Source organism: Epinephelus moara, chromosome 24 (assembly GCF_006386435.1).
Source record: "Epinephelus moara isolate mb chromosome 24, YSFRI_EMoa_1.0, whole genome shotgun sequence".
NCBI lineage: Eukaryota > Metazoa > Chordata > Actinopteri > Perciformes > Serranidae > Epinephelus > Epinephelus moara.
In genome coordinates, this window is record NC_065529.1 from 5960531 (window position 1) to 5984059 (window position 23529).

General features: G+C 41.5%; 2 protein-coding genes across 2 annotated transcripts in view; both read right to left on the reverse strand.

Moving 5' to 3' along the window:
• The window catches only part of mitfa (melanocyte inducing transcription factor a), a 39074-nt gene extending 29151 nt beyond the window's left edge, over nucleotides 1–9923 (reverse strand). Inside the window, exons 1-2 of the mRNA XM_050039097.1 lie at nucleotides 9878–9923; nucleotides 2138–2387 (exon numbers count right to left, since the gene is read on the reverse strand). Of these exons, the coding sequence (XP_049895054.1) occupies nucleotides 2138–2387; nucleotides 9878–9891 (264 nt within the window). The 5' untranslated portion in view covers nucleotides 9892–9923. The remainder of the gene's footprint in view (nucleotides 1–2137; nucleotides 2388–9877) is intronic.
• Nucleotides 9924–19050: 9127 nt separating this feature from the next.
• LOC126386227 (uncharacterized) lies at nucleotides 19051–22918 on the reverse strand. The gene is made up of 3 exons (XM_050038430.1): nucleotides 22753–22918; nucleotides 21792–22644; nucleotides 19051–20463 (listed from the first exon to the last, which is right to left on the reverse strand). The coding sequence occupies exons 1-3, from the start codon at nucleotides 22825–22827 to the stop codon at nucleotides 20357–20359; spliced, it is 1035 nt and encodes a 344-aa protein (XP_049894387.1). The 5' UTR covers nucleotides 22828–22918; the 3' UTR covers nucleotides 19051–20356.
• Between the last annotated feature and the right edge of the window lie 611 nt (nucleotides 22919–23529).

A 23529-nucleotide genomic window follows, 5' to 3' on the forward strand; every position in this document is an offset into this window, starting at 1 on the left:
CCTGAGGTTTCTACCGTTTTTTTTCCCCGTTAAAGGGGTTTTTTTGGGGAGTTTTTCCTTATCCGCTGCGAGGGTCATAAGGACAGAGGGATGTCGTATGCTGTAAAGCCCTGTGAGGCAAATTGTGATTTGTGATATTGGGCTTTATAAATAAAATTGATTGATTGATTGATAACTGGAAGTAGCTAGCTTGGCTGGAGGAGGTTAGCTATTTGGCTAGCAAAGTTTCTATTGGCCCAATAATGTTAAAGATACAGGTAATTTTGCACTTCGGAAAAAGATCCAGGAAAAGATCTGAGTAATTTATACCCAGAAAGTTAAACTTTTTTGGCTTCATTCACCATTGAGCAACTTTCATAGAAATGAACGGTCCCCTGCCTCCAATGCTATATCCAGTTCTCTTTATACATCCATGGCTAAATCTTTGTAACACCAAGGGGAGCTGCAGATTCAGATCATAATTCACTCTAGGCTAATCACTACCAGCACCTTTGACATTGTCATTTTATGTATTATTATAAAAAATTGGATCATAAATATTGCTTTGACTTATTACTGTATTCTGTAAAAACAAAGCTAAACAGATTTCTACATTGACAGTTCTCCCTAGGAAGTAGGAGGCACAGAAATGGTAAGGATAGCAGGCACTTGTATAGCTGATGCTGATGTTTGATTAATTTAGATTTATCTTTCCCTTTTTCTGAAATGAGCTCAAGATTCAAATGAGCATCTGTTGCTGACTTATAAGTTGAGTGTGAGATAAAACTCTTTGTCTCGAACTGGTTTTTCACTTCATTCTTGCCGGGGTCAGAGGTAACCTGGCTAATTAAGGGTCCCCCTCCCCTTTTGGACAACCTCATCTGAGCTTTATGTTTTCACTTTCATGGTCCAGCAGCTCTGCCTGGTACTTCTAAGCTAATTTTGCCTCGCCTGCACAGCTTTGGGGGGGTCTTTGATAATCCACAGACAGGTTAGGTTCAAACTGTCAAGAAGTATTTGCCCAGGAAACTGGGGTCTTGTCTGGGCTCACTATGAACATAATACAGTATGAGAAAATGTCCATCTAAATTGTTCTCACAAACAGTTTTCCTGCTTTATCATTTAGAACTACTTGCAAAAGGGAATTTATGCCCATAAAAACCGCAGCAAAATTTTCCCTCAGCACTGAAATAATATAACTTATTTAAAAACAACTATTTCTGTTAAGCATGTGAACATAAATCCACATAAAAATATTAACACATGCCAAGTAGTGGCACTGGCAGGAATTGATTTTCATGCTGACATAACTGGAAGTGGTATAGTGCTAAAGTATTATGTTACTCTGCTATCAATAAACACACTGATACATTAAAGATGACAGTGGTACTTCACACAAGTCATGACCTTAAAAGAATGCCTCAGTCACCAAAACTGCAGAAACGTCACACTTATCTTGTAGAACATATTGGACTTCATGATATCACATGCATATCTATGATAATTGTCAGAAATAACAGAAGAAAATCTAGTACTACAGAAAATCTGTAAACCCATCACCAAGTGTTGGAAGTTTCTCTCACACGCTTTGGACTAACCTAAATACTTTGAAATTTCTGAAGGGGTGACAACTTATACCTTGTCCTGATCAGACACACATCTTTATTTTCTAATACTGACATTTTAGAGTTTGTACACCCAGGATAAGTGCAGCATTCTTTTTCCTAAAAGAAAAAACAGTTGCTCATTTTTATATTCTCACGTTTTCAGGGTCCATTTGGTTATACCAGGAATGAAATGAATGAAAATATGTCAGTGTAGTGGAGCAAATAGGATTAAATGTGTTGAATGCCAAATGTCTGGAAACAGGAATTCTGTCAGGAGATAATCCCCCTGTGGATTTAACACAGTCCACTCTCTGAGAACTGTATTTGTGTCTCAGGATCTGACACAGACATAGGAATTTCTGAAGCCAAAGTCCATAATCATTTTGAATTTGCGATTTAATGGAAAATGGAAAATGTATAATCCAGTTAGGAACAGAGAGAATTAAGGCTCCACAAAAGAGTCTCCATCACCATGTCACCTACAGAACATGGTCACTCTTAGCATCACACCAGCTGTTCATACAGGTATACCAGTGTGTTGGTGGGCTTACCTTCACAACTTCCATGGGCGTCTGGCTCACAGCAGGCCGACAGCAGGTAGGTGTGACATGGATGGTGGAGATGTTTTTGGCGCTGTGGTGCAGAAGGTCCCGGGTCCTCTTCTCTCGGTCCTCTCTGTGCTCTTGGCCCTGGCAATGGGCGAACGCCGGCTGGTCTCGGAGCCGGACCTGTGACGTCACAGCCGGTAGAGGGTGGGAGCTCTGGAGGCGCTTGTAGAGGCCATGCAGGTCCGGGGGAGCACTAAGGACCCCAGCCCACCCAAGGGCAAACAGAGAAGGGAGGAGTTAATGAGACTGGGCGGAATAAGATGCTGGTGTGTATGTCCAAGGCCAGTGGCATTTTTCTGACTAAGACTGAGAAGTATAAGGTATTGTGGTGGAGTACAATATGATGATTGAGTGAGAGTGAGGCCACAGATTCTTTAACTGAGAGTATGTTATTGTTCTTTGAACAAGGGTTAAAGATGTATTTATGTTTCAGGGAGGTTATGCAATATGAATGATGGGTGCTAAACATCAACACCATGGGTTTTATATTATTTTAGTGACCTGACCGGCCCTGATTGAATATTTCAATAATATCAAAAGTACTGCTGTAGAAAAAGAGATATTTTATTTAATATCTCTTTAAAGGTGCATTTACTTTTTTTTTGGCCATTTGGGGGCAGCAGGGACAAGCCTTGAACATCTTCATAGTTGATGAGGCAAACAGTTGTAGCAAACAGTTGCCTATTCCCACCATAGACGTATAAAGTGCGTACAGCACTGGAGGTGGAGCCTCGTCATAGACTATAAAAATAATGGACGTAGCTTCTGTGACATCACCCACTGGTTTGCGTACTGCCATTTTGAAGCCTTAAATTTGCCATTGCGGCTGTCGCCATCTTGGTTTTTTGGAGCCAGAAGTGACCAAATTAGGACGAGAGGTTTGAGCTGTGGAGGTGCGAAGGGTGGATCTGACTCACAGATTGCTGTGACTTTTTTGTACCAGGGTGTAAACATGTTTATTTCTGCTGTAAAGGACATTTTACCACGTGTCTCTATGAGCATTCACATTGTTTCTGGGGTGGGGGGGCATATGCATTGAAACAGACAATATTACTGATGTATTAAATAACGTTGCGGAGCACTTTTTTTTTATTCTGACGCCACACAGTCACATCTACAGTACACGCATGAACACCAACACATGCTTGCTCAGATTAACCCCTCTGATCCCACTCTAACATTCACACACAACAGGCCAAACCTATTTATACCTACAAAAACGCACAGATGAGGCCACCGTGGAAGCTGGAGTAATTTGATCATTTTGTTTTTTCTGTTTACTTGAAGAAAATCAGATATCGACTTCTGTCTCTTCATTTCGTTCCCCTGGCCTGCATGTCTTTTGACGCACTGGTCAGGAATAGCGCTCCTATTTCGTTGTTTTCATTTAGTTTTTAATGAAATAAAGGCTGTTTCATATTCTATTCTCCTCCTCTGTATTTATTTAGGCTATTTTTCTACCTTTATATAATCACGCAGTGATTGAGGTTAAGGCAAGCCCGGCGCCAGGATGAAGTTACTGAGGAAGCGGTTAAAAATTAGGAGGGGGCAAATCTTTATTATGCAACATAGGTTCACACAGTGAGTTATAAAGAGCGCGCAGACGTGCGTAATAGTCGCTCGTAATGACAGCTCGTCGCCGGTGAAACANCTTCTTCTTCTTCTTCTTCTTTTTCTTCTTCTTCTACTGTTTAATGGCGGTTGGCAAACAGCGAATTGGCCCATTACCGCCACCAACTGGTGGAGTGTGGATCAAAATGGCTATTACTATTTGCGTTGGGTCCCGCCGGGTCCCAATGCAGCACTCTATGTCAGTACAAAAGTACAAAGTACAAAAGTTACCCGGGCCATGGCCCCCCTGGCACCCCCGGTTCCGCGGTCTATGATTGGATCAACTGCAGTTTGTGACACGTCCGCATAGGTTTCATTTGTCAGGGAGGTTGCTGCTTGGTCCCCATTCATTCCCATGAATTTGTGCAGTGGCATATGAAGCCAAAAAAGTTTCACCTCCTGGTGTAAAATTATCCAGATCTTTCACATCATTGGGCCCATAGAGCAAGCGCACTCATGACTTCGCCATCTGTTTTTTAAGCATGACATTGCTGTGTTTCAATCTGCATTTTAGCCCTCGAACTTGGGTGTTTGTAAAGGACCCATTGCTGTTTTTCCAGTGGGGATAGGGCCCTAAAAAGCAGTTGGTTTTACCGCAACATTGCTTTATTTCCTGCCGGCATAGTGGCACAAAAAGCAGTTGTTTTTATACAGAGATGTCGCTGTGTTTCCAGAATAGGTAGTGCCCCCAAAGCTAGGTATATTAAGCCAAAACAATATTTTTTCCTAACAATAACCAAGTGGGTTTTGTGCCAAAACCTAACCACATGTTAACCAAAGCATTGTATAACGTAAAGTTTCAATGTATCTGCTACACACAGTGATTTGATCCATTGTTTCATATAGAAATATTGATCAGAGCAGCTTTAGGTCACAATTTTATTAGGAAGGAAAGGCAAATCCCCCAGCTCAACTGAGGCATTACATCAGTAGTTAATTCTGTTAATTAGCCCACCATCAGTGGCCAAATCTGTTCGGTAAGATTATTAGGCCTAAATTTGGTTTACCCTCCATGCTCTGCCAGCTGAGTATGATTTGGGGGTAAGCTGCTGTGATTATGTGCCACCAGACTTCCAATAACTGGTCTGTTGTGAGGTCTGAAGCAGTACCTGTGCTCTTTGGAAAACAGAATGCACCTAATCACTTCACAGCTTTACGCATGTGCAATAATACACTGAGCATAAACTCAGCACTGTGCTTTCACTCCTGTCCACTCTGAGTTCACCTTTTCAAGTCTGCAGCATATTTGAACGGACAGCGCCTGCACATCCCAAACTGAAATGGATCTGACAGTGCACACACTGTCAGGATGAGGCATTCCCCGGGAAAATGATCCTTTTGATAAAACCACTTCAAATCCTCTCAGCCCGTGCAGCTGTGCGATAATCGTACTAATTAGGCCGGCATGTCAAATCTAGCTCTGGTCTTTAGCTATCGCTTCAACATCCCCAATGGCAACACTAGCAGAGAAATTCCAGGATATCTTAATTGTTAACAAAAATCTGCACCTTGTTTCTTAAAATTCTGAGGTTCTCTTGGGTATTGTTCAGGACTTGTGCCATTTTACCTACATACATCCTACACACTCCTAGACTGATGCAAAAGATTCACAGCACGGAAGTACCATGAGTATTGGTTGTCTAGATATTTCTGAAATATTCACAGTTTGATTTTCATGCACTTACTATCAATTAATTGCTCCAAAGCACTTTTTCTAATCAAATGTTCATTGTTCAGAATATTTGAAAAAGGCAATGTAAAGAGACACAAGAAAAAGACACTCAAAACAATAAAGCAAAATGACAACAGGATAAAACCAAGGGCAAAACCCCCCACTCCGGTGGTGTTTCCATCTCATAGCAACCAGTGTCTTGGCCACAATGAGGCCAGCAAAAATTGGTCTTTTCTGGTACCAAGGAGCCAGCAGGTGAGCTATATCATTCAGGTGTAAAGCAGTTACAGATACAGATACAGGCATAGTCAAGAAGAATATATCTCACAACTCAGAGGAGACCCCCTGTATGAATGAGCAACAAGTGGGCATTCTCAGAACATGTGGAGGAATGTACCAAGAGCCACCAGGCTACAAAGGGTACATCAGTTGCAGCCCTCTGGGAGTAAGGTAAATTCTATGAGCTTGGTTCAGGTGGATTTGTTGGTGATTGGGATTACGAGAGGCCATCAGAAGATTAGCCCAGACCGAATTCCAATCAAATCCAGGCCTCAATTCTGGGACATCTTTCGTCCAAAGTCTATCTAAATGGAAGTCCTTATAAGAGGACTCAACTGGGTAAGTATGAAAAGCAGAGATAAAACCTCTGGTGTTTCTTCTATCAGTGATGAGGTTACGAAATGGGTTTTGTTTTAATGGCTGATTCCATGGGACCCCATAAGCCCTAACGGCTGATCTAAGTTGTAGGTAAAAGAGGAAAGAGGCACTTAGGAGGTCATAACAGCCTTTCAGGTCCTGGAATGAGTGGAGACCAGTGTCATTGTAAATATTCCCTGAGCTGTGAACTCCTTTTCTCCCCCATTGGGAGAAACTAATAGGTCTCCTCCCTTTGAGTAGTTGGTTGTTTTACCAAGTCTGGATTAGATGTGTAATTAGAGGGTCAAGCCGCAGCATGTTTAATATGTTGATAGAGAAGTTGGTGTAAATTATATTCTGGAGACTAACTCCTCCTCTACAACACGCCAGAAGACTACAACCTTGGGGTCAAACCAATTAATTGAAGGTCATATTGATTAAACAAACAAGATTTAAAGATTTTTTTTTATTCATCTTTGGACAGAGCCAAGCTAGCTGCTTTTCCCCGTTTCCAGTCATGTTATTTTTAAGCTAACTGTATGCTGAATGTAGCCTTACACCAGCAAACATTGGTCAGGGGGTGACATTGGGTCGCTTGCCAAAAATGGTCCTAGTCAAGGCCAAAAACTGCAACACGGTTATGAGGCAGACAGCCATAATGGCCCCTTTAAATTCTCTTTCAAACCAGGAAATATTGATCATATAATTGCTATGAAGAAAGCAAATGCATGCATATTTTTGAAATACAACATTTTATTGACTACTTATTTGTTTGGTTGTGAAATGGTTGTGATCAGACAGCCACACTGTGACATCCACTTCAAGCCTGTGGCGTTTGTAAGACCCAAAGGTCTTTATCTGAGCTGTCTTTGTTCACACATGGAATAACTGACCTTTTACTTCTGGTCTTTTTTGCCAGAAAGTCAGGTGACGCGATATAACAAGCAACAAAGTCTACATAGATAGTAAGTCATGGTGGATGAATGGAGAAAGTACTTAAGTTTTCACCCAGAAGGCTGGTGTTACAGTCCTGTGTGGGTCACTGTTAGTTTATTGTTTAGCTGTGTTAACAAGGTATTTCAATGTTGCTAGGAGGCTCAGGAAGGACATCCAGCTGACAGTCAGTTAACGTTGTGGACATCAGCTTTCATTTTGGAATTATTTTCAAATATTACATGGCATTGTTGTTGTTTGGACATTTAAGTAACAGTCATTCAATATTTCAATATTTGCTGACAATTAATGGACAGGTGTGTATGAGAGTTATTAATCTTTTCTTCTAACTCTCAGCAAGAAAGCAAATTTATCTCTTCTGGTCTTTATGCTACTAATCTCCTGTAACTTTTCTTGCACCTGTTAGGCTTCCACAGCTACACTTTTAGTGTAGTCTTCAACAATGAATTAGTCAAAATAGGTGAGAATACATGTACGTATTGACAGGACCTTGACCTAGCATGCATTCCAGGAAAACTAAAAATGTTAAACATGCACTTTGTATTATTTTCATTTATGTTCATCTTCTTGGGCTCTTTGAATATTAGCATCTAGTCACCAAACATGTTATTGCACTGTTACTACAAATGTGCTTTACATGACCAATTATTGGTTTCAGATAACTGGGATGGGCAAAGGAAAAATTTAACAAATCAATGGTCCCAGAACTTGCAAAGACAGTCATGAGGCAGGTTGATTTACTCATTTTGGAAATAAGAGTAGATTACTGGAGCTAACACAAAGGGTATAACAACAAAAATGACAGTAGGATGTCGCATTTTATTAGCTGTTTGACTTATAATCAAAATATTTTCACTGTTCACTTTACTTTTTATGAGTTTTATTTTATTTTAAGGGTTTTAAGTGAGTATTTAATGCATTCAGGGAAAATGGGGCACAATATTAAGCTAAAGTGTGGCATTTTTGTAAAGTGATACCAGCATGTCTTTAGGCTACGAGGTTTCATAAAATCGCAAGTTGTCCTATTGTGTGCCACCCTGTAATATATAAGAAATATTTAGTATCTTTGTCACTAAAAAATATCAAATATGATGCAGTTAGTCCATGTCAGCCACAATGGTCAAGAATTAGCCATTATTGTTACATACACACAAGCACACACACACATGTCCATTGCAGACAATATAGCACCAAGGAAACAGGGACATGAAAGTATAGCAGCAAAGCTGGACAATCTTTTTTAATGAATAGTAAGGCTACATTATTGATTTCAAGAACTAGTGATTGAACTGACAGATGTATTTAACCATTTAAATAAGCAGAGTGTAACATTAAAGGAGATTTGGTGGCATCTAGCTGTGAGGATTCGGACTGCAACCAGCTGAAACTTTTCCCACTTAGAATTCCTTCAGTGTTCAGGAGGTTTTTACCAGGAGCCGAATTCATGTTTCTCTAATGCTGTTTGGCATGTCTAAGACAGGCTGTTAGCTTAGCACTTGCTAATGTGTGCTCACCTTTTTTCTTTGATAACCTGAGATCAAGACATTCAGGAGTTTTTGGTTTGTCATTCTGGGCTACTCTAGAAACATGGCAGTGCAACATAGTGATCTCCTTAGATGAGGGCCTGCTTCCTACAGTATGTAGATATAAATGGCTCATTGTAAGGTAACGAAAACACGATGATCCTTAGGTTCAGGTGATTGTACACTAATAAAAAATACTTATTATATTATATTCCATTTTTGCCACTATATACCCCTAAATCATTTTACGACAACATGTCATTGGAATGAGGAAGGGGTTCTTGATGTGTTCGAAGGTCAAATTTTCCAAAGTATTTTACTTGGCAACATATTTTCTTTATAGAAATATAGCAGGTATTGTAACACTTGAGATAGTCTTCATAATTTTAGGTGGTGTTCTTGGTATTCTAGCAAAAAGTGTCCTGAAATTGCCTGATTTCATTTTATTACCCTTTATGAAGACTCTTGTCTTAGCACAACCAGCCAAAAAATTAAAAAAAAAAAAAGAGAAGAAAGAAGAGAAATAGAGTGAGTCATGCTCTACGCATATCCACTGTGGTTACCTTGTTCCTCACATCTGTATTAGGAAGTATATAAGTCACTTAAACTCAAAACTAAATATCCACTATATCCATAACCAAAAAATGAAGAGTATAACCAATTTTCAGACTCAAAGCTGCACGCACACATGACTCAGCAGATTACTGTTGACTGTTTACTGCTCTTTCTTTCCCTAAATACGCAGAACACTGATTTGTTGCATCCACTGACATTTCCTGACCAAACAGCAACGTATTGACCCACTTATAGTGTCAATCATGCCACGCCATGTTGAAATGTTTTGCTTTAATGAGTAAATACAGCCAAATCCATCCCACTGACTTGTGTTTGTCAAATCAAGATGACTTGGCAGTCTCCAAGAAATGGCCTGTTGATTGTGTTAAAAACACAGAAAGACAGTTCTCTGCAATCTCTATTTAACAGAGGGCGAGGAAAATGATTAGTGTGCATGTGTAGCTCAGACACACAGCTGATGTGTTGCCAATTGTTAGGATGTGGGAATGTTAGAGCTCAAGCATGACAGATTTATCCAGTCGCTCATCAACACCCATTGGTTAAACACGAAAAAAAGGGAAATGAGAAGCCAGTAAACATCTGTGACCTTTATGTGGACCCCAAGATGAATAGCTGCTGCCTTTGTTACAGCTAATGAAGATCCTTGTAAAAAACTGTTTAAAACAACAACACATGCAAATAAACTTTCAGAGGATAAAGGAAGTTTCTTACCTTTTTATTTTCATGTTAGTCAAGGATTCAAGGGTCCCCACTTCAGTATCGCTGCAGATGAGGAATTAGGTCCTTTTAAACCACATTAGGATGTCAGGACTTCCTCGTGTGACACAATACTGTCTCACTTGCAAGCTGACACAATGACGAGTCCCAGATGGCTTGACTTTTGTGGTTTATTTGAACAATTGGTTTAGGGGAAGGAGGACGAGCAGTTCACCAGTTTTGCAATAGGAGCAGTCATCTAGCTCACTGTCTCCATTCATTGCTGCTGGTGAATTGAGCTAATTGAGCCGTGGGTTATAAAATTCATTCATTCATTCATTCATTCATTCATTCATTCATTCGTTCATTCGTTCATCCATTCAATCTTCATTTAATCTAGATAGATGATTGAGAGCAATCAAAGGAACAATGTGTAAGATTAAGGGAGATTTAGAGGCGCCCAGGGGTGAGGATTGCAGATGGCAACCAGCCGAAATTTCTCCTGGATAGAATACTTTCAGTGTGGAGCACCCAAAAGTGGGTAGAGCAGGTGTCCCATGTACAAAGGTTATGTCCGTGCCATAGGTTCAATTCCTTCATGTCATCCCCACTCTCTCTCCCCCTTTTACATCTTAACTGTCCTATCAAATAAGGCAAAAAAAATAATCTTAACAAAAAAAAAAAAATCTTCATTGTCCAGGAGGTTTTTAATGTGAGCTGAATTATCTGCAGGGGCCTGCTCCTTTCCAAAACAAATGGAACAGGTGAATAAAACCAGTAAAATAACTGAATAAAGCACGTCACAAATCAGTGTTTTCACTACGTTGTTTGGCATGTCGCGGACAGGGCACTCGCCCAGCACCTGCTATGTGTGCTCACCTCTGTTTTCTATTATAACTTAAAGGATAACTTAAGCATTTTTCAATCTGAACCCTATTTACTTGTGTAAATTGGTCAAAGAGACTGACGTGAACAACAATATTTGAAATTGGTCCAGTACTGGGGGAGCCAGCAGCAGCCGGCAGCCAAGCAACAGGCTGTAATAGAAGCACATGGGGCAATTGAACATTGTCACTGTATGTCCATTCAGAGTGGTTATTTTTGACAAAGATTGTTACTGTAAGTGTCTCTTTACCTTTCATTTGATCTGGTCTGTCTGTTATTGCTTTGTTATGCAAAAGTATCACGAGATGTCACGAGATCTAGACCTGTAGGCTCAGTTATTTCCCGTCCAAAGAGCATCATGTTGGTCACCAGGCCAATGGAGCTGTGTTTGGTTGCGCGATAAGCCATGACTGCACATGGGACCATAAAATCCCAGTCCCAGTTCATGAAGCGGCTTGGCCACAAAACGTTGGTAGTGTGAAGCCAGGACGCCATATTTATTTGTGACAGAGTATACACATGGAGAGAGGAGGAGAGAGAAAAAAAGGCAGCGGAGGTATTTATTTTACTGTTTATATATTCATTAGATCTTGCTGGTGCTTCTTGTTATTACACTATCCTCGTTGCTGCTGTAACACCAGAAATTTCCCCGCTGTGGGAATGAAAAATGATTATCTATTAGAAAAGACAATGTATAGGGGCTTATATGACGTACAACGCACACACTGTGGCATAGTGTTAGCTTGTTGATAGCACTTGAATGGCAGCTGATGAAAATGGGGAATCAGTTTATACAGATTTATTATAATCAGACTGAATCAGTTGATATTTTGTGCTTCCTAAGCGTTTATTGATTGATTGTTTTTGTCGTTATCCTGCTGTGCTTGTATGCAATGTAAACATAAGAACTTTAGCTAATAGCACTGGCCTACCTCCACTTAGGTAAATCCACTCTTGGAACTGCAGTTTTCCTTCGGAAAATAAGCTCCGGATTTCTCCTCTTTGACAGGTAGTTGTCATCCTGGTGGTCACTGCAGACCAGCATTTCTTCATGTGCAGTGTACGGACAGGAGGGTTAGGATCCATTTGTAGCACAGTTAGCGAAAACTTTAGCGCCTCCATATCCAACAAAGTCTACTGCTCTAAGTGTAACTCCACCTTTTCTTGGCACAGGTCAGAAATGTGCAAACACGAACCACTCTCTAAAACATAAGCATTTTCCTCTGTGGGCAGAGGGTCACAGTAACTCCAGGAGCTCCACTGTCTCCCTGTGTCACGTCCTGAGGAGCCTTAGTCACCCTTTGCTGCCTCTTTTCCTCGCGCTCTCCTGTAACTGCTGTAGGAACATGGAGGTGCAGGACCCACTCTGTATGTAGATATGAACAGCTCATTGTAAGGTAATGCAAACACAGGAATTCTTATTTTCAGGTGATTATACACTGAAGAAAACATATTTATCATATTGTTTGCTATTTCTGCCAGGATATCCAACACACTGGACCTTTGAACAATTTTAAAGCATCTGCAGACTGGAGTGAAATGTTTTTGTTTTTTTAAAAGTACACTGGAGGGTGTTGCATGTAAAGGGAGCACAGAAGCTAAAAGCAGATCTCCCAAGTTAATTAATATTTCAGCTAAGGGGTCAACGTTTAAGCGCTATCTCAGTGTCTGCAGGACCACGACTGTATCCACTGGCTATTTGAAGGAAAATGTTAACAGTCATAATAAAGAAAGGCAGAGGACAAAATAACTGTTTATTAAAAAAGGACTTTGTAGTTGAGTGTCTTCGAGGTGCATTTTCCGTGAGTGTCTAAAAAATACCCAAACTGTGTTTACAGAGAGAAAAAGGATTATGCTGAAACTTGATATTAATCTGAAATTCTGTACAATTCCACAAGCAACACAGTCTCACATCAAAATGTGTTTTAGCTACATTGATTTAGAGTATTTAACATATTAGTTTCACAATTACAGCTCTAAAATTGTGAGATACCTGTATTTTCATTTTTTAGCCTATTCTTTTCTATTGACCTGCGTCAGCCTCCTGTGACTGCCAAGTGTCTTTCTGTGATAACAAAACAAAAAAGGTCGACACTCATTTTCAGCAGAAAATGCAGTATTTTTAAAAAGTTTGTTGAAAGTATGTTGAAAATATTTCTAGTGAGAAATGTGTATTGTACAGTAACTGATACAGTAAATACAGTAAATGATTACTTAAGGTCTTGCCAGAAAAATTGATGGAATGCAAAATTCTATGGTTGCTATGGTGGTTGCTACAGACGCTGCTAAACCTGTGTAGCTTGGTTTGAGTCATTGGCTTGTGTTGTCACCACAGGCCAGGGAAAGTCATGGAACTTGTTGTGTGTTATGAAGTTCATTGTTACAATAATTTTCAGTGGATAACCTTCCACCTAATGTTACATTATTTTCTGTAGCTGTTGACATAATGTATAATATGCATTGATGCGTGAAGTTTTGTTTACCACGTTTCTTCATTTTCAACCCACATTCCAAGTCTCCCTCCATGTGTGCCAGTTAGATGTACTTAGGTTTGACTAGGTTTGAATGTGATTAGTTTGAATAAGAAGAAATGGTGTTGTGACAGTGCAATTTACCAACAATTAATCATGAATCCCAATACGTATCCCCTATGCCCCACTACTAGTTTTAGATTTTTTAGATGGAGCAATGTTTGTGCTATACATTGTGAATAGTTTGGAAAAGTTTTGGGGGGTCCTTGAAAAGTCGTGAAAAAAGTTTTAAAATTTTGTCCATGAAAATGTGTGGAGATGGTGGCCCTTCTTGGTTAGATTTAGGAAAAAGATCATGGTTTGGGTTGAAATAAAAAAGATTTTTGCCAGAAAGGGCTCTCTGGCAGAAAGTTCTTGCAGCTTGGCTTAGCATGAAGACAGGAAGCAGCGGGCTTTGCTCTGTCATTAGGTAATACAGTCCGCCTTCTACCACCTCCAAATTCACTAATTAGTACTTCATAACTTGCAATGTGTCTTTTTTTACTCTTTGGTTTCTGGGGAGGTTAGAGAGCTTTAGAAGAGCTGATAGGTGGATTTTTTATAAACCTTCGGAGAGCCAGAATAGCTGGTTTCCCCATTGCCAGTCAAGCTAACGGCCTGCTGCTAAGCTATTCGCCTGCTGGCTGTAGCCTTAGATTTCATGGACAGATTTGAATGGTATCAATCTTCCCATGTAACACTCAGAAAGAGAGTAGATAGGTGTCTCTTCCATCCTCTGTGCTAATATGCTATCTATCTCCTGGCTGTAGTTTTGTATTTAACAAACTCTGCAAGTGTAGGCATTGCTTTGTCCATTTGTGTTAGCACAACCTTCCACAAAAGTCCATTTGTGCTATTAAATTATTTGAAATAGAATTCATGAAAGCATGCATAAAAAGAGCCAAATCTCTACTTCAACGCTTCATTTTCAGCCTATTTCCATTTACAAACTTCTCATGGACTAATCTGTATTCTCAGAATTATCATGCTCAAATAACATCAGTGTGAAGAACTCTCACTCTTTCTGGAGTAAATGCAATGAGAACGAAAAGCACAATGATTGTAATCAATGGATGTGCTTCTGTGTCTCCTGAGCTTGGACACACAGGTTTGTTTCACAGTGGTGATACCAGATCTGAGCCATGAAACAACCCGTGATATTTACTCCACGGGGTCAGTGTCCTTGTTCATTTGCAAAAGCAATCCTTATCTCGCTTCTAGTTTTAGCTTGCTCATGTTCACTGTATATATATGCACTGAATGAAATTAGACTCATGTCATCGTCAGGGAATTATGGTTTAGTGTCTCCACTAAGTCATTTCTTGTACAAATGTTTTACTGTCTCATATTGTTATTAAATTACAGTTATTCTAAGTGAGGAAATTATATGTGTATTATCTGATTTTTTTTTTTTTTTTGATGCACAGCAAAGCAAAGATCCCTGACTCCCCTGCAAATATAGCCTACCCGTGGACAAATGCATGTGTAACATATTGATAATATGACTCATGGCTGACTGCAGTTTTCCGTTCGAAGCTTGTATGTAAATGTAGCACAGCTACTGCAGCCACTGAAAACAGGAAGCATGGATTGTGATTCAGCCATTTCCATTCTGAAACTTAGCTCTAAAATTGGTGCTTTCTTTTCCAGACGGTTTCATCACCTTCCTCCCAGCTGCATGGATTGAGAGACTATTGAGTACCTTCATAAAGGATTTAACAATGTAGCAGTAGTGCTAAACCTATTTGACAGTACATCAACATAGTCTTTCAACTTTTCAAAGGGTTTCCATAGGTCTGGAATCCCGCTGAGCGACATAAAACTCTGGCACAGGTTGAGAATTGTCTTGTTTCACTAACTTCAAATTATTTTAGTTTTTTTTTTAGTGGAGAAATATGTTTTAGGGTACTCTTCATCATTTTTAATTAACAGCAAAATTCTCTCATACAGTGCAAAAATCACCATTCATCACATCAAATAACATTTCAACCTTGTCTCCTTTAAATTACATTTAGATATTAGTATATTGTTTTCATTATTACATTGTGTTGACAACGTAATCGCAGCCTGGATTTTGTTCAGACAATGTTTTTTTTTTTTTTTTTGAGTTAATGAAATTAACCACATTTAATTCACAGGGAGGTTTGGGGTTGGATGCTGGCCATATAAAGCACAGGACTCTGATACCACAATCCCAGGTTCATGTCACTCGTGTCTGTAGTTAGGTTTAGGCAACAATAGCAGTTTGGTTATGGTAAGGGACAAATCATGATTTCTGTAAAGGAGCAATGTGTAAAATGTAAAGAGATTTAGTGGCATTTAACGGTGAGGATTGCAGATGTCAACGTGCTGAAACTTCTTGTGATTAGTCCTTCAGTGTTCATTGTTCAGGAGGTTTTTAACCCGGAGCTAAATTATCCGCGGAGATCTCCTCCTCTCCAAAAAATGGACCAGGTGATAAAAACCGGTAAAAACACATTACAAATCTGTGTTTCTTCTACGCTGTTTGGCACATCGCAGAAGGGCCTTGCTAAGTGTGCTCACATTGAGGAGGTTTTTATCGGGAGCTGAATTATCCTCAGAGGTCTCTTTCTCTCCAAAACAAGCAGACCCAGTAAAATATACCAGTAAAAACACTGAATTAAGCGGTTTCATTTTAAGAAAGTTGTGTTTTTCTGATGCTGCTTGTCATGGAGGGGCATTTAACTATGGTGACTAAAGCAAAAGCTTGAATAGTCCTATCTAGAGCCAGTGTTTGTCCATTCTGGGTTACTGTAGAAATACGGTTATCTCCGTAGACAAGGACCCTCTTTCTATGTACATATGAATACATGAACGGCTTATTTCTATCATAACGAAAACACAAATAATCTTATTTTCAGATGATTATACACTTAGGAAAATCCACCTAAATCCTTCACACTGGGCCTTTAAATCTTAATAAAAAAAGGTGATAATAAAAAATAATGCTGTAGTTGCTACAAGTGGATAGTTAGTATATTGCAAAATAGGCTGTTTTGGCAGAAAACAAATATAGTATGTTGTCAGTGAGCATTTCACTGATTCTGTGTCAATCTTTTTGCACCTTGCCAGGTACATTAGTTAGCAACATTTCATTAGTATGGTAATAGAAAACATAATTGGCTCAGCATCACGTTTCCCTCAAATGTATTTGCTGTTTCAAATTAGTTGTATATAAACATAATTTCTGAATAATGTGTCATGACTGTGTGGAGCTGGAAAATATGTCACTGGAGGAGGCTCCCTGTGTCTCTCTGCTCCATAACTGGAAATATTAATTTTGCTGGTTGATGTGTGAGGATGCAACTCATTATAAGGGCAGTTGTCTGCACACAAAAGGACAATTCAAAGCAGCATTGTGTGTTCTTTCCCAAGGATAATGAGTTATTCACAGGATCTAACGCAGAATAGTACAGATAATGTTTCCTTTTCCAAATGATCTATCCCATCAATGTGTGGTCTAGGCCTACAAAATACTACCAAGTCTGTTTTGTTGCACCTTATGTATTTGTTCATTTTTCTGTCATTTAGCCTCACAGCAATGCTCAAAACAACTATTGTGAGCCTACATGCTTATGAATGTTGTGTTTTAGTGAATTAGTGGCACAGATGGCCCTTGTCCCTATAACTAAAAGGCTTTTACAGCCAGAAATTGAAGAATAGAGTTATTTCTTGTATTCATTCAACAGATCTTTCACTGTCCTCTTCCTCTGCCCCAATCTGTCTTGGGGTCCCCCAAGGCTCTATACTTGGTCTTGTTTTTTTCTGTATCTATATATTACATTATAAAAAGAAAAAGTCAACATGACTGTCTCTGGGACAATAAATCCAAGATGCCAAAGATTCAACTGTCTCCAGTTGAATGTAATTAAATTCTATGTTATATTATTGTTATATTGAATAAACTTGATAAATAGTTTTAAAATGTCTCAAATAAGTTATTACAACATACACTAAAAGGTTAATTTTAGTCAAAAAGCAACATACTGTATATATGTTATGTTGGTGCTACATTAGCTGTCTTAAAGAATGACCGTCTTGTAAACTGTGATGTGAATAATTACACTATGCATGTGCCTGCCATAGTTTACCGCAACTTGGTCTTGGTCACTTTGTCACGTCCCTCAGCATCTGATACATCACACAAAGCACCCTTTAGCATCTTTATGAGACACACTAGACTTAACTTTAATGTAAACCCATCTGGGGCAATATTAGACACTATGAGCAACTGACATAGCGTAATGCCAGGTACACACTACACGATATCAGCCTGATTATAGCGTTGTGTGGTGTCGGCCTGGATCGGTGAATGACAATGAGTGTCGTATGCAATTGTCCATTGTTTCATCTCTTGTAGTGTGTCTGTAAGGGACCGAGCTGGCAGACAAGAGGAGACTCAGGTGGTTTTCAAAAAAAGGCTTTTATTTCACCCAAATACTGCAAAAAAAGGTACAAATTATAAATATATAACTAAAGTTCTGGGCCCATAAAAGAGGTCAAATAAACAAAACTCAACTGAAGTGACCTTAACACCACCAACAGACCTTACAAAGTGGACACAATGGGGAACATACAGTATATACTGGCTGATCAGACCATTAAGACACAGGGGGGATGACAGACAGACAAACACTACCAACAAAGCAATAAATAACAAAACAGAATAATTCCCCAAAAAGGTTAACTCAACTAAATTAACCAAACCAAAAATACCAAAACTAAATATTTAATAAAGAGAATCAAACAATATAACTAAACTGAAAATAAACAGTTCCTCACTATGAGGTGGCAGGAATTGGTACGGCCCAATTGGCCACTTCCTGTATTTAATAGTTTCAGTTCCTGGGGCACATCCTTTGCTCAGGCGTGGCCAGATGTCCTTCAGGAGCAGCACCTCCACACTTAATGCAGCTGTGTGGCTGCAAGTGTGGCCATCACACACCCCTCCCCTTCAAAGTCCTCGCTGGGACAGCGAGAGAGAGAGTCTGCAGTGGAGTTGTCTTTGCCAGGGATGTAATGAACTGTGAACTGGAATGGCTGCATGGCAAGGTACCATCGGGTGATTCATCCATTGGTGTCTTTCATTCTCTCCAGCCACTGTAGCGCTTTGTGGTCAGTCTCCAAGGTAAACTCCCTCCCCAGGAGGTAATACTTGAAGGAGTCCAGGGCCCACTTGATCACCAAGGCCTCCTTCTCCACGGTCGAATAGCGGACCTCCCTCGGGAGAAGCTTCCGACTGATGTAGGCCAAGGGGTGTTGGTCCCCTGTTGGTCCCTGCAGAAGCACAGCTCCAACGCCCCTCTCANGTCCAGGGCCCACTTGATCGCCAAGGCCTCCTTCTCCACGGTCGACCTCCCTCGGGAGAAGCTTCCGACTGATGTAGGCCACGGGGTGTTGGTCCCCTGTTGGTCCCTGCAGAAGCACAGCTCCAACGCCCCTCTCAGATGCATCAGTTTGTAAGACAAAGGGTTTATCAAAATCTGGGCTATGGAGAACTGGGTTCTTACTCAGAGATTGCTGGATGTCTTTGAAAGCTGCAACTGCCTCTGCTGTCCACTGCACCTGACTGGGGCATCTTGAGCCAGTTCTATCAGTCAGTGGAGCCGCCCTGGCTGAGAAGTTGGGTATGAACCGATGGTAGAAGCCAGCCATCCCAATGAATGATCTGAGCTGCTTCCTGATTTGTGGGAGAGGACATGATTCAATGGCATGGACTTTATGAACTTGTGGTTTTATTAACCCACCTCCAATGGTAAAACCCAGTTACTCAGTTTCCCTTCTGGCGAAGACACACTTGGCTGGGTTGATTGTCAAGCCTGCAGAATGGAGACGTTCCAGGACTTCCTTCAGGTGTTCCAAGTGCTCCTCCCAGGTGGCGCTGTAGATGACAATATCATCAAGATATGCACATGCAAAATCAGAAATCCCACGGAGTACCTGGTCCATCAATCTTTGAAACGTTGCAGGGGCACCGTGCAGCCCAAATGGCAAGACTGTAAACTCAAAGAGCCCCCAGGGAGTCCGGAACGCAGTCAGATCCCAAGACTGCTGGGTCAGGGGCACTTGCCAGTAGCCCTTGCAAAGGTCAATGGTGGTCAGGTATTTCGCTTTCCCCAGGTGCTCCAGGAGATCATCAATCCGTGGAGTGGGATATGAGTCAAACTTTGAGATAGATTTCAGGTATCTGAAGTCAATACAGAATCGTATTGTTCCGTCTTTTTTAGGGACCAACACCACTGGGTTACACCACTACTTTTTGATGCTTGGATTATTCCCAGGGACAGCATGAGGTCCACTTCCTTCTTCAGTGACATAAGGAGGCGCTCTGGTATCCTGTAACTCATACGCCTTACAGTTGCATCAGGTTTCAACACAATGTCATGTTCTACCAGATTTGTGCATCCTGGGTATTCTTGAAATATGTCTGGATTAATTAAAGGTTTCACCTGAGATTGCTGGGGTTCAGAGAGATGGCTCAAATCCAGGTCAGTGGATATTGGTGAGGGCAGGTACTGGTCATCCACCTCCTCTTCCTCCTTCACAGCCCGGATCAGCAACACCTCTGCTCCTTTCTCAGCCCTTGGCACCCAATCCTTGAGGAGGTTTACATGCAGCACATGACTGGACCGCTGATGCCCTGGGGTGGAGACCTGTGGTGGGTCCCAGTTTCCTCTGGACTTCAAAAGGCCCCTGCCACTTTGCCAGCAGCTTGCTGTCGCTGGTTGGAAGCATGACTAAGACCTTTTGACCAGGGTCAAAGCTTCTCTGTCTGGCTGACTGGTCATACCAGGTCTTCTGGTACTGCTGGGCCTCCGCCATGTGTGTCTGGGCCAATTCACTCATCCGCTGCAGTTTCTCTCTCATCTGAATGACATAAGAAATGACATTAACAGGCTCCTCCCTCCCCTGCTCCACTTCCCAGGTCTCCCTTAACAAGGTCAGAGGTCCCCTCACCTCATGACCATAGAGGAGTTCAAAGGGGGAGAAACCAGTGGAGGCTTGGGGTACCTCCCTATAGGCAAAGAGTAGGTAGGGAAGCCACTGATCCCAGTCAGATCCAGTCTCATTCACAAACTTACAGAGCATCTGTTTGAGGGTTTGGTTGAAACGCTCCGTCAGTCCATCTGTCTGTGGATGGTAAGGGGTGGTGCGCACACTCTTTATGCCCAGCAGCTGGTAGACCTGTTTCAAGAGGGTAGACATAAAGTTAGTGCCCTGGTCAGTTAAAATTTCATGAGGGAAACCCACCCTGGAGAAGAACTGAACCACGGAAAAAGCCACAGTTTTTGCTTTAATGGATTTCAATGGGAAAACTTCTGGATATTTGGTGCCATAGTCTGTGATGACCAACATGAAACGGTTTCCTGTTTTACTTTTTTCCACAGGGCCAACAATGTCCATCCCAAGGCGTTCGAAAGGAGTACTGATGATTGGGAGAGGTTGGAGAGGGGCTTTGGTGAGACCTTTAATTGATGTCTTTTGGCACTGAGGGCAACTCCTGCAGAACTGGGCCACATCTGAACGTAAGCCTGGCCAGTGGAAATGGCGCTTAATGCGAGCAGTGGTCTTGTGTTTCCCTAGGTGGCCAGCCCAGGGAATAGCGTGGCCCAAGGTAAGTACTACGTCTCGGGCTGCTTGCGGGACCACTAGCTGCTTAACCTGGCCGTGCCGATGGTAAAGAACACCACTTTGCAGGAAGTACTCCTCCCTCCTACCATCAGGCTCAGTCTCTGGCTCCCTCTCTTCAGCTCTCTGTAACAAGTTGGACAAAGTTGGATCATTTTGCTGCATTTGGATTATATTGGTGGGTATCTGAAACCCTAGGGGCATGTCTGGAGCAGCCTCAGCTGATGGTTGTACTGCAGTGCATTGGAATTTCTCTTGTCTTCTCTGGCTACGGGGCTTTCGAGACTTCCCGGGTTGTGTCTCCAGCTCGACGCCATAGAATGGCAAGGCACTGAGGGCTGGGGAATCCACATCTGCATGCTTAGCTTGTGCTCTGGTGAGTGCAACATTACAACTTTGTGTTGGGTTTAACAGATCAAAAAGTACTGGCAGATCATCACCCAAAACCACTGGGAAAGGCAGGTTGTCCACAACACCAATATTTAACAGATAGGCCTGTCCTTGCACTTCAATGTAAATGTCAGCAGTGGGGTAAGGCTTCTCATCGCCATGCACACAGCAGATAGGGATGGTCTCAAGAGTGCAGATAGCGTTAGCTGGTACATATTGTCTGTGCACCAGGGTCTGAGTACTGCCAGTATCAATCAGGGCTCTGAGGTTTTTCCCATTAATCTTGACATTCGTCATTTTCATGGACTGGTTACTCTTAGGTTTAATGTCACTATTTTGGCGTGGAACATAACACATTTGAGTGAGCTTGGCTGGATTCTTTGGGCACATTGGTTTGGTATGGCCTTCCTGTCCACACAGGTAACAAGTGGGTATTTTATTTGGAGCTCTTAATGGAACATGCTAATTCTCCCTTGCGGGAGGCTTACCCACACCTGGCGTTGACTTCTGGTGGTATTGAGGGGGTGTAGGCCTGCGGGTGTCCTTTGCGGCCTGCCAGGCATTGTTAGTCCATGGCTGGCTCTTTTTCCGGGCAGCAACAAACACATCAGCCAGAGTGGCAGCCTCAGCAGCTGATTTTGGACCATGCTCCTTTACCCAAACCTGAAGCTCAAGAGACAACATTCTCAAGTATTGTTCCATAATAATAGTTTCACCAATTTGCTGAACCGTTTTACCTTGAGGTTGGATCCATTTTCCATACAGCTCTTTCAGCCTCACATACAGCTCCTTGGGGCTCTCATCAGGTCCAACATCCAGGGAACGAAACCTTTGCCTGTATGTCTCAGGGTTAATGTCATATTTTTTCAGAATAGTAGTTTTTACCCTGTCATATTCAAGAGACTCATCAACATCCATATGAACATAGGCTCCCCTGGCCTTACCAGTCAGCAATGGAATGAGCCGAAAAACCCAGTCAGATTTTGGCCACTGACATGCTGCTGCAATTCTCTCAAATGTAATGAGAAAATGTTCAACATCATCATTTTCTGTTAGTTTCTCTAGTCTGGGCTCATGGGAGACTCGGGACTGACCTGATGAGATAATGGCAGGGTGTATCTGTGCTGATGGAGTTATGGCTCGGGCCTGTGGGTGATCATCATCTGGATCAGGAGTCTCCAGAGGATCTGGAATTGTTGACGTGAGCTCTGGTACTGGAGAAGTTCGTACCTGTACCTCCTGCTGCAACAGCTGGAACTGATGTTGTAGAGCTTTAAAGCGATGCTCCTGGTGTATCGCCTCCTCCTTCTGTTTCACTTCACGGGCCTCCTGCTGCACCATGAAGGCCTGAAAAATACACATCAAGTCTCTCAATGTCGGCTCTCTGATATCTTCACCCTCAATGCCTGGTGCTCCCTTTAAAGCTGCACCCTCCATCTCTGTATCACTGTTCACCTGGTCTTCTGGTCCTATATGTGTCTCTCCAATCCCTGCCCGATTTCCTCTTCTGGACTTTGCTCCACGCTGCATGCCTCACAAAATGGCGGAGAAAAAGGAGGGGAAAAAAAAAAACACACCTGTATCCTCAACCGGCTGATCCCACCACTGCCACCATATGTAAGGGACCAAGCTGGCAGACAAGAGGAGACTCAGGTGGTTTTCAAAAAAAGGCTTTTATCTTTTTGTCACAGTAGACGACAACCGATGCCACGTCTGGGAGGCTTCACGACAGGAAATTTGGCATGTTTGATTTTCTTTTTGTCGTTCACGACTTCTCCCGTAACACTGTGTGCAACTTTTGCCATGGACAACTGTACAGGAACAACACCCCAGCCTTTTAGATATTTCCTCCAGGAAATTTTTTCATGTGCAAATTTCTGGTGCAAAAACAAAAGGAATATAAAGTGCACATGTAAAGTGCACCCTGCTGGGAGGTTTCTATCTGGAAGCACCAGAGGGTTTCTAAGTAGTACATTTGTGCACAGTAACAAGAAGGAAAAATGTCTGTCTGGCTTACTTTTAAGTGGTGTCTACATATCTATACTATGTACACCTAGCAGCTGCTACACAAACACATTCACTTTCTACATGTATCATTTATTTATAACAGGCAACAGCAAAGAAAACAATGCCACACTGTGCAGAATTTAGTGCTCTATAAAGTAAATATTCACAACAGTCTACAAATCTTGACACAAAATTGTAAAATGCTGGTAACTGAATTAACAAAAT

Excerpts from the sequence above, each read along its gene's own strand:
- LOC126386227 (XM_050038430.1), bottom strand. The coding sequence starts at position 22,827 with ATGCAGCGTGGAGCAAAGTCCAGAAGAGGAAATCGGGCAGGGATTGGA. Across the intron at positions 22,645-22,752 it reads ATATAGGACCAGAAGACCAG|GCCTTCATGGTGCAGCAGGA; the intron begins GTGAACAGTGAT and ends TGTATTTTTCAG. Across the intron at positions 20,464-21,791 it reads CCACCAGAAGTCAACGCCAG|GTCTACCAGCTGCTGGGCAT; the intron begins GTGTGGGTAAGC and ends CTCTTGAAACAG.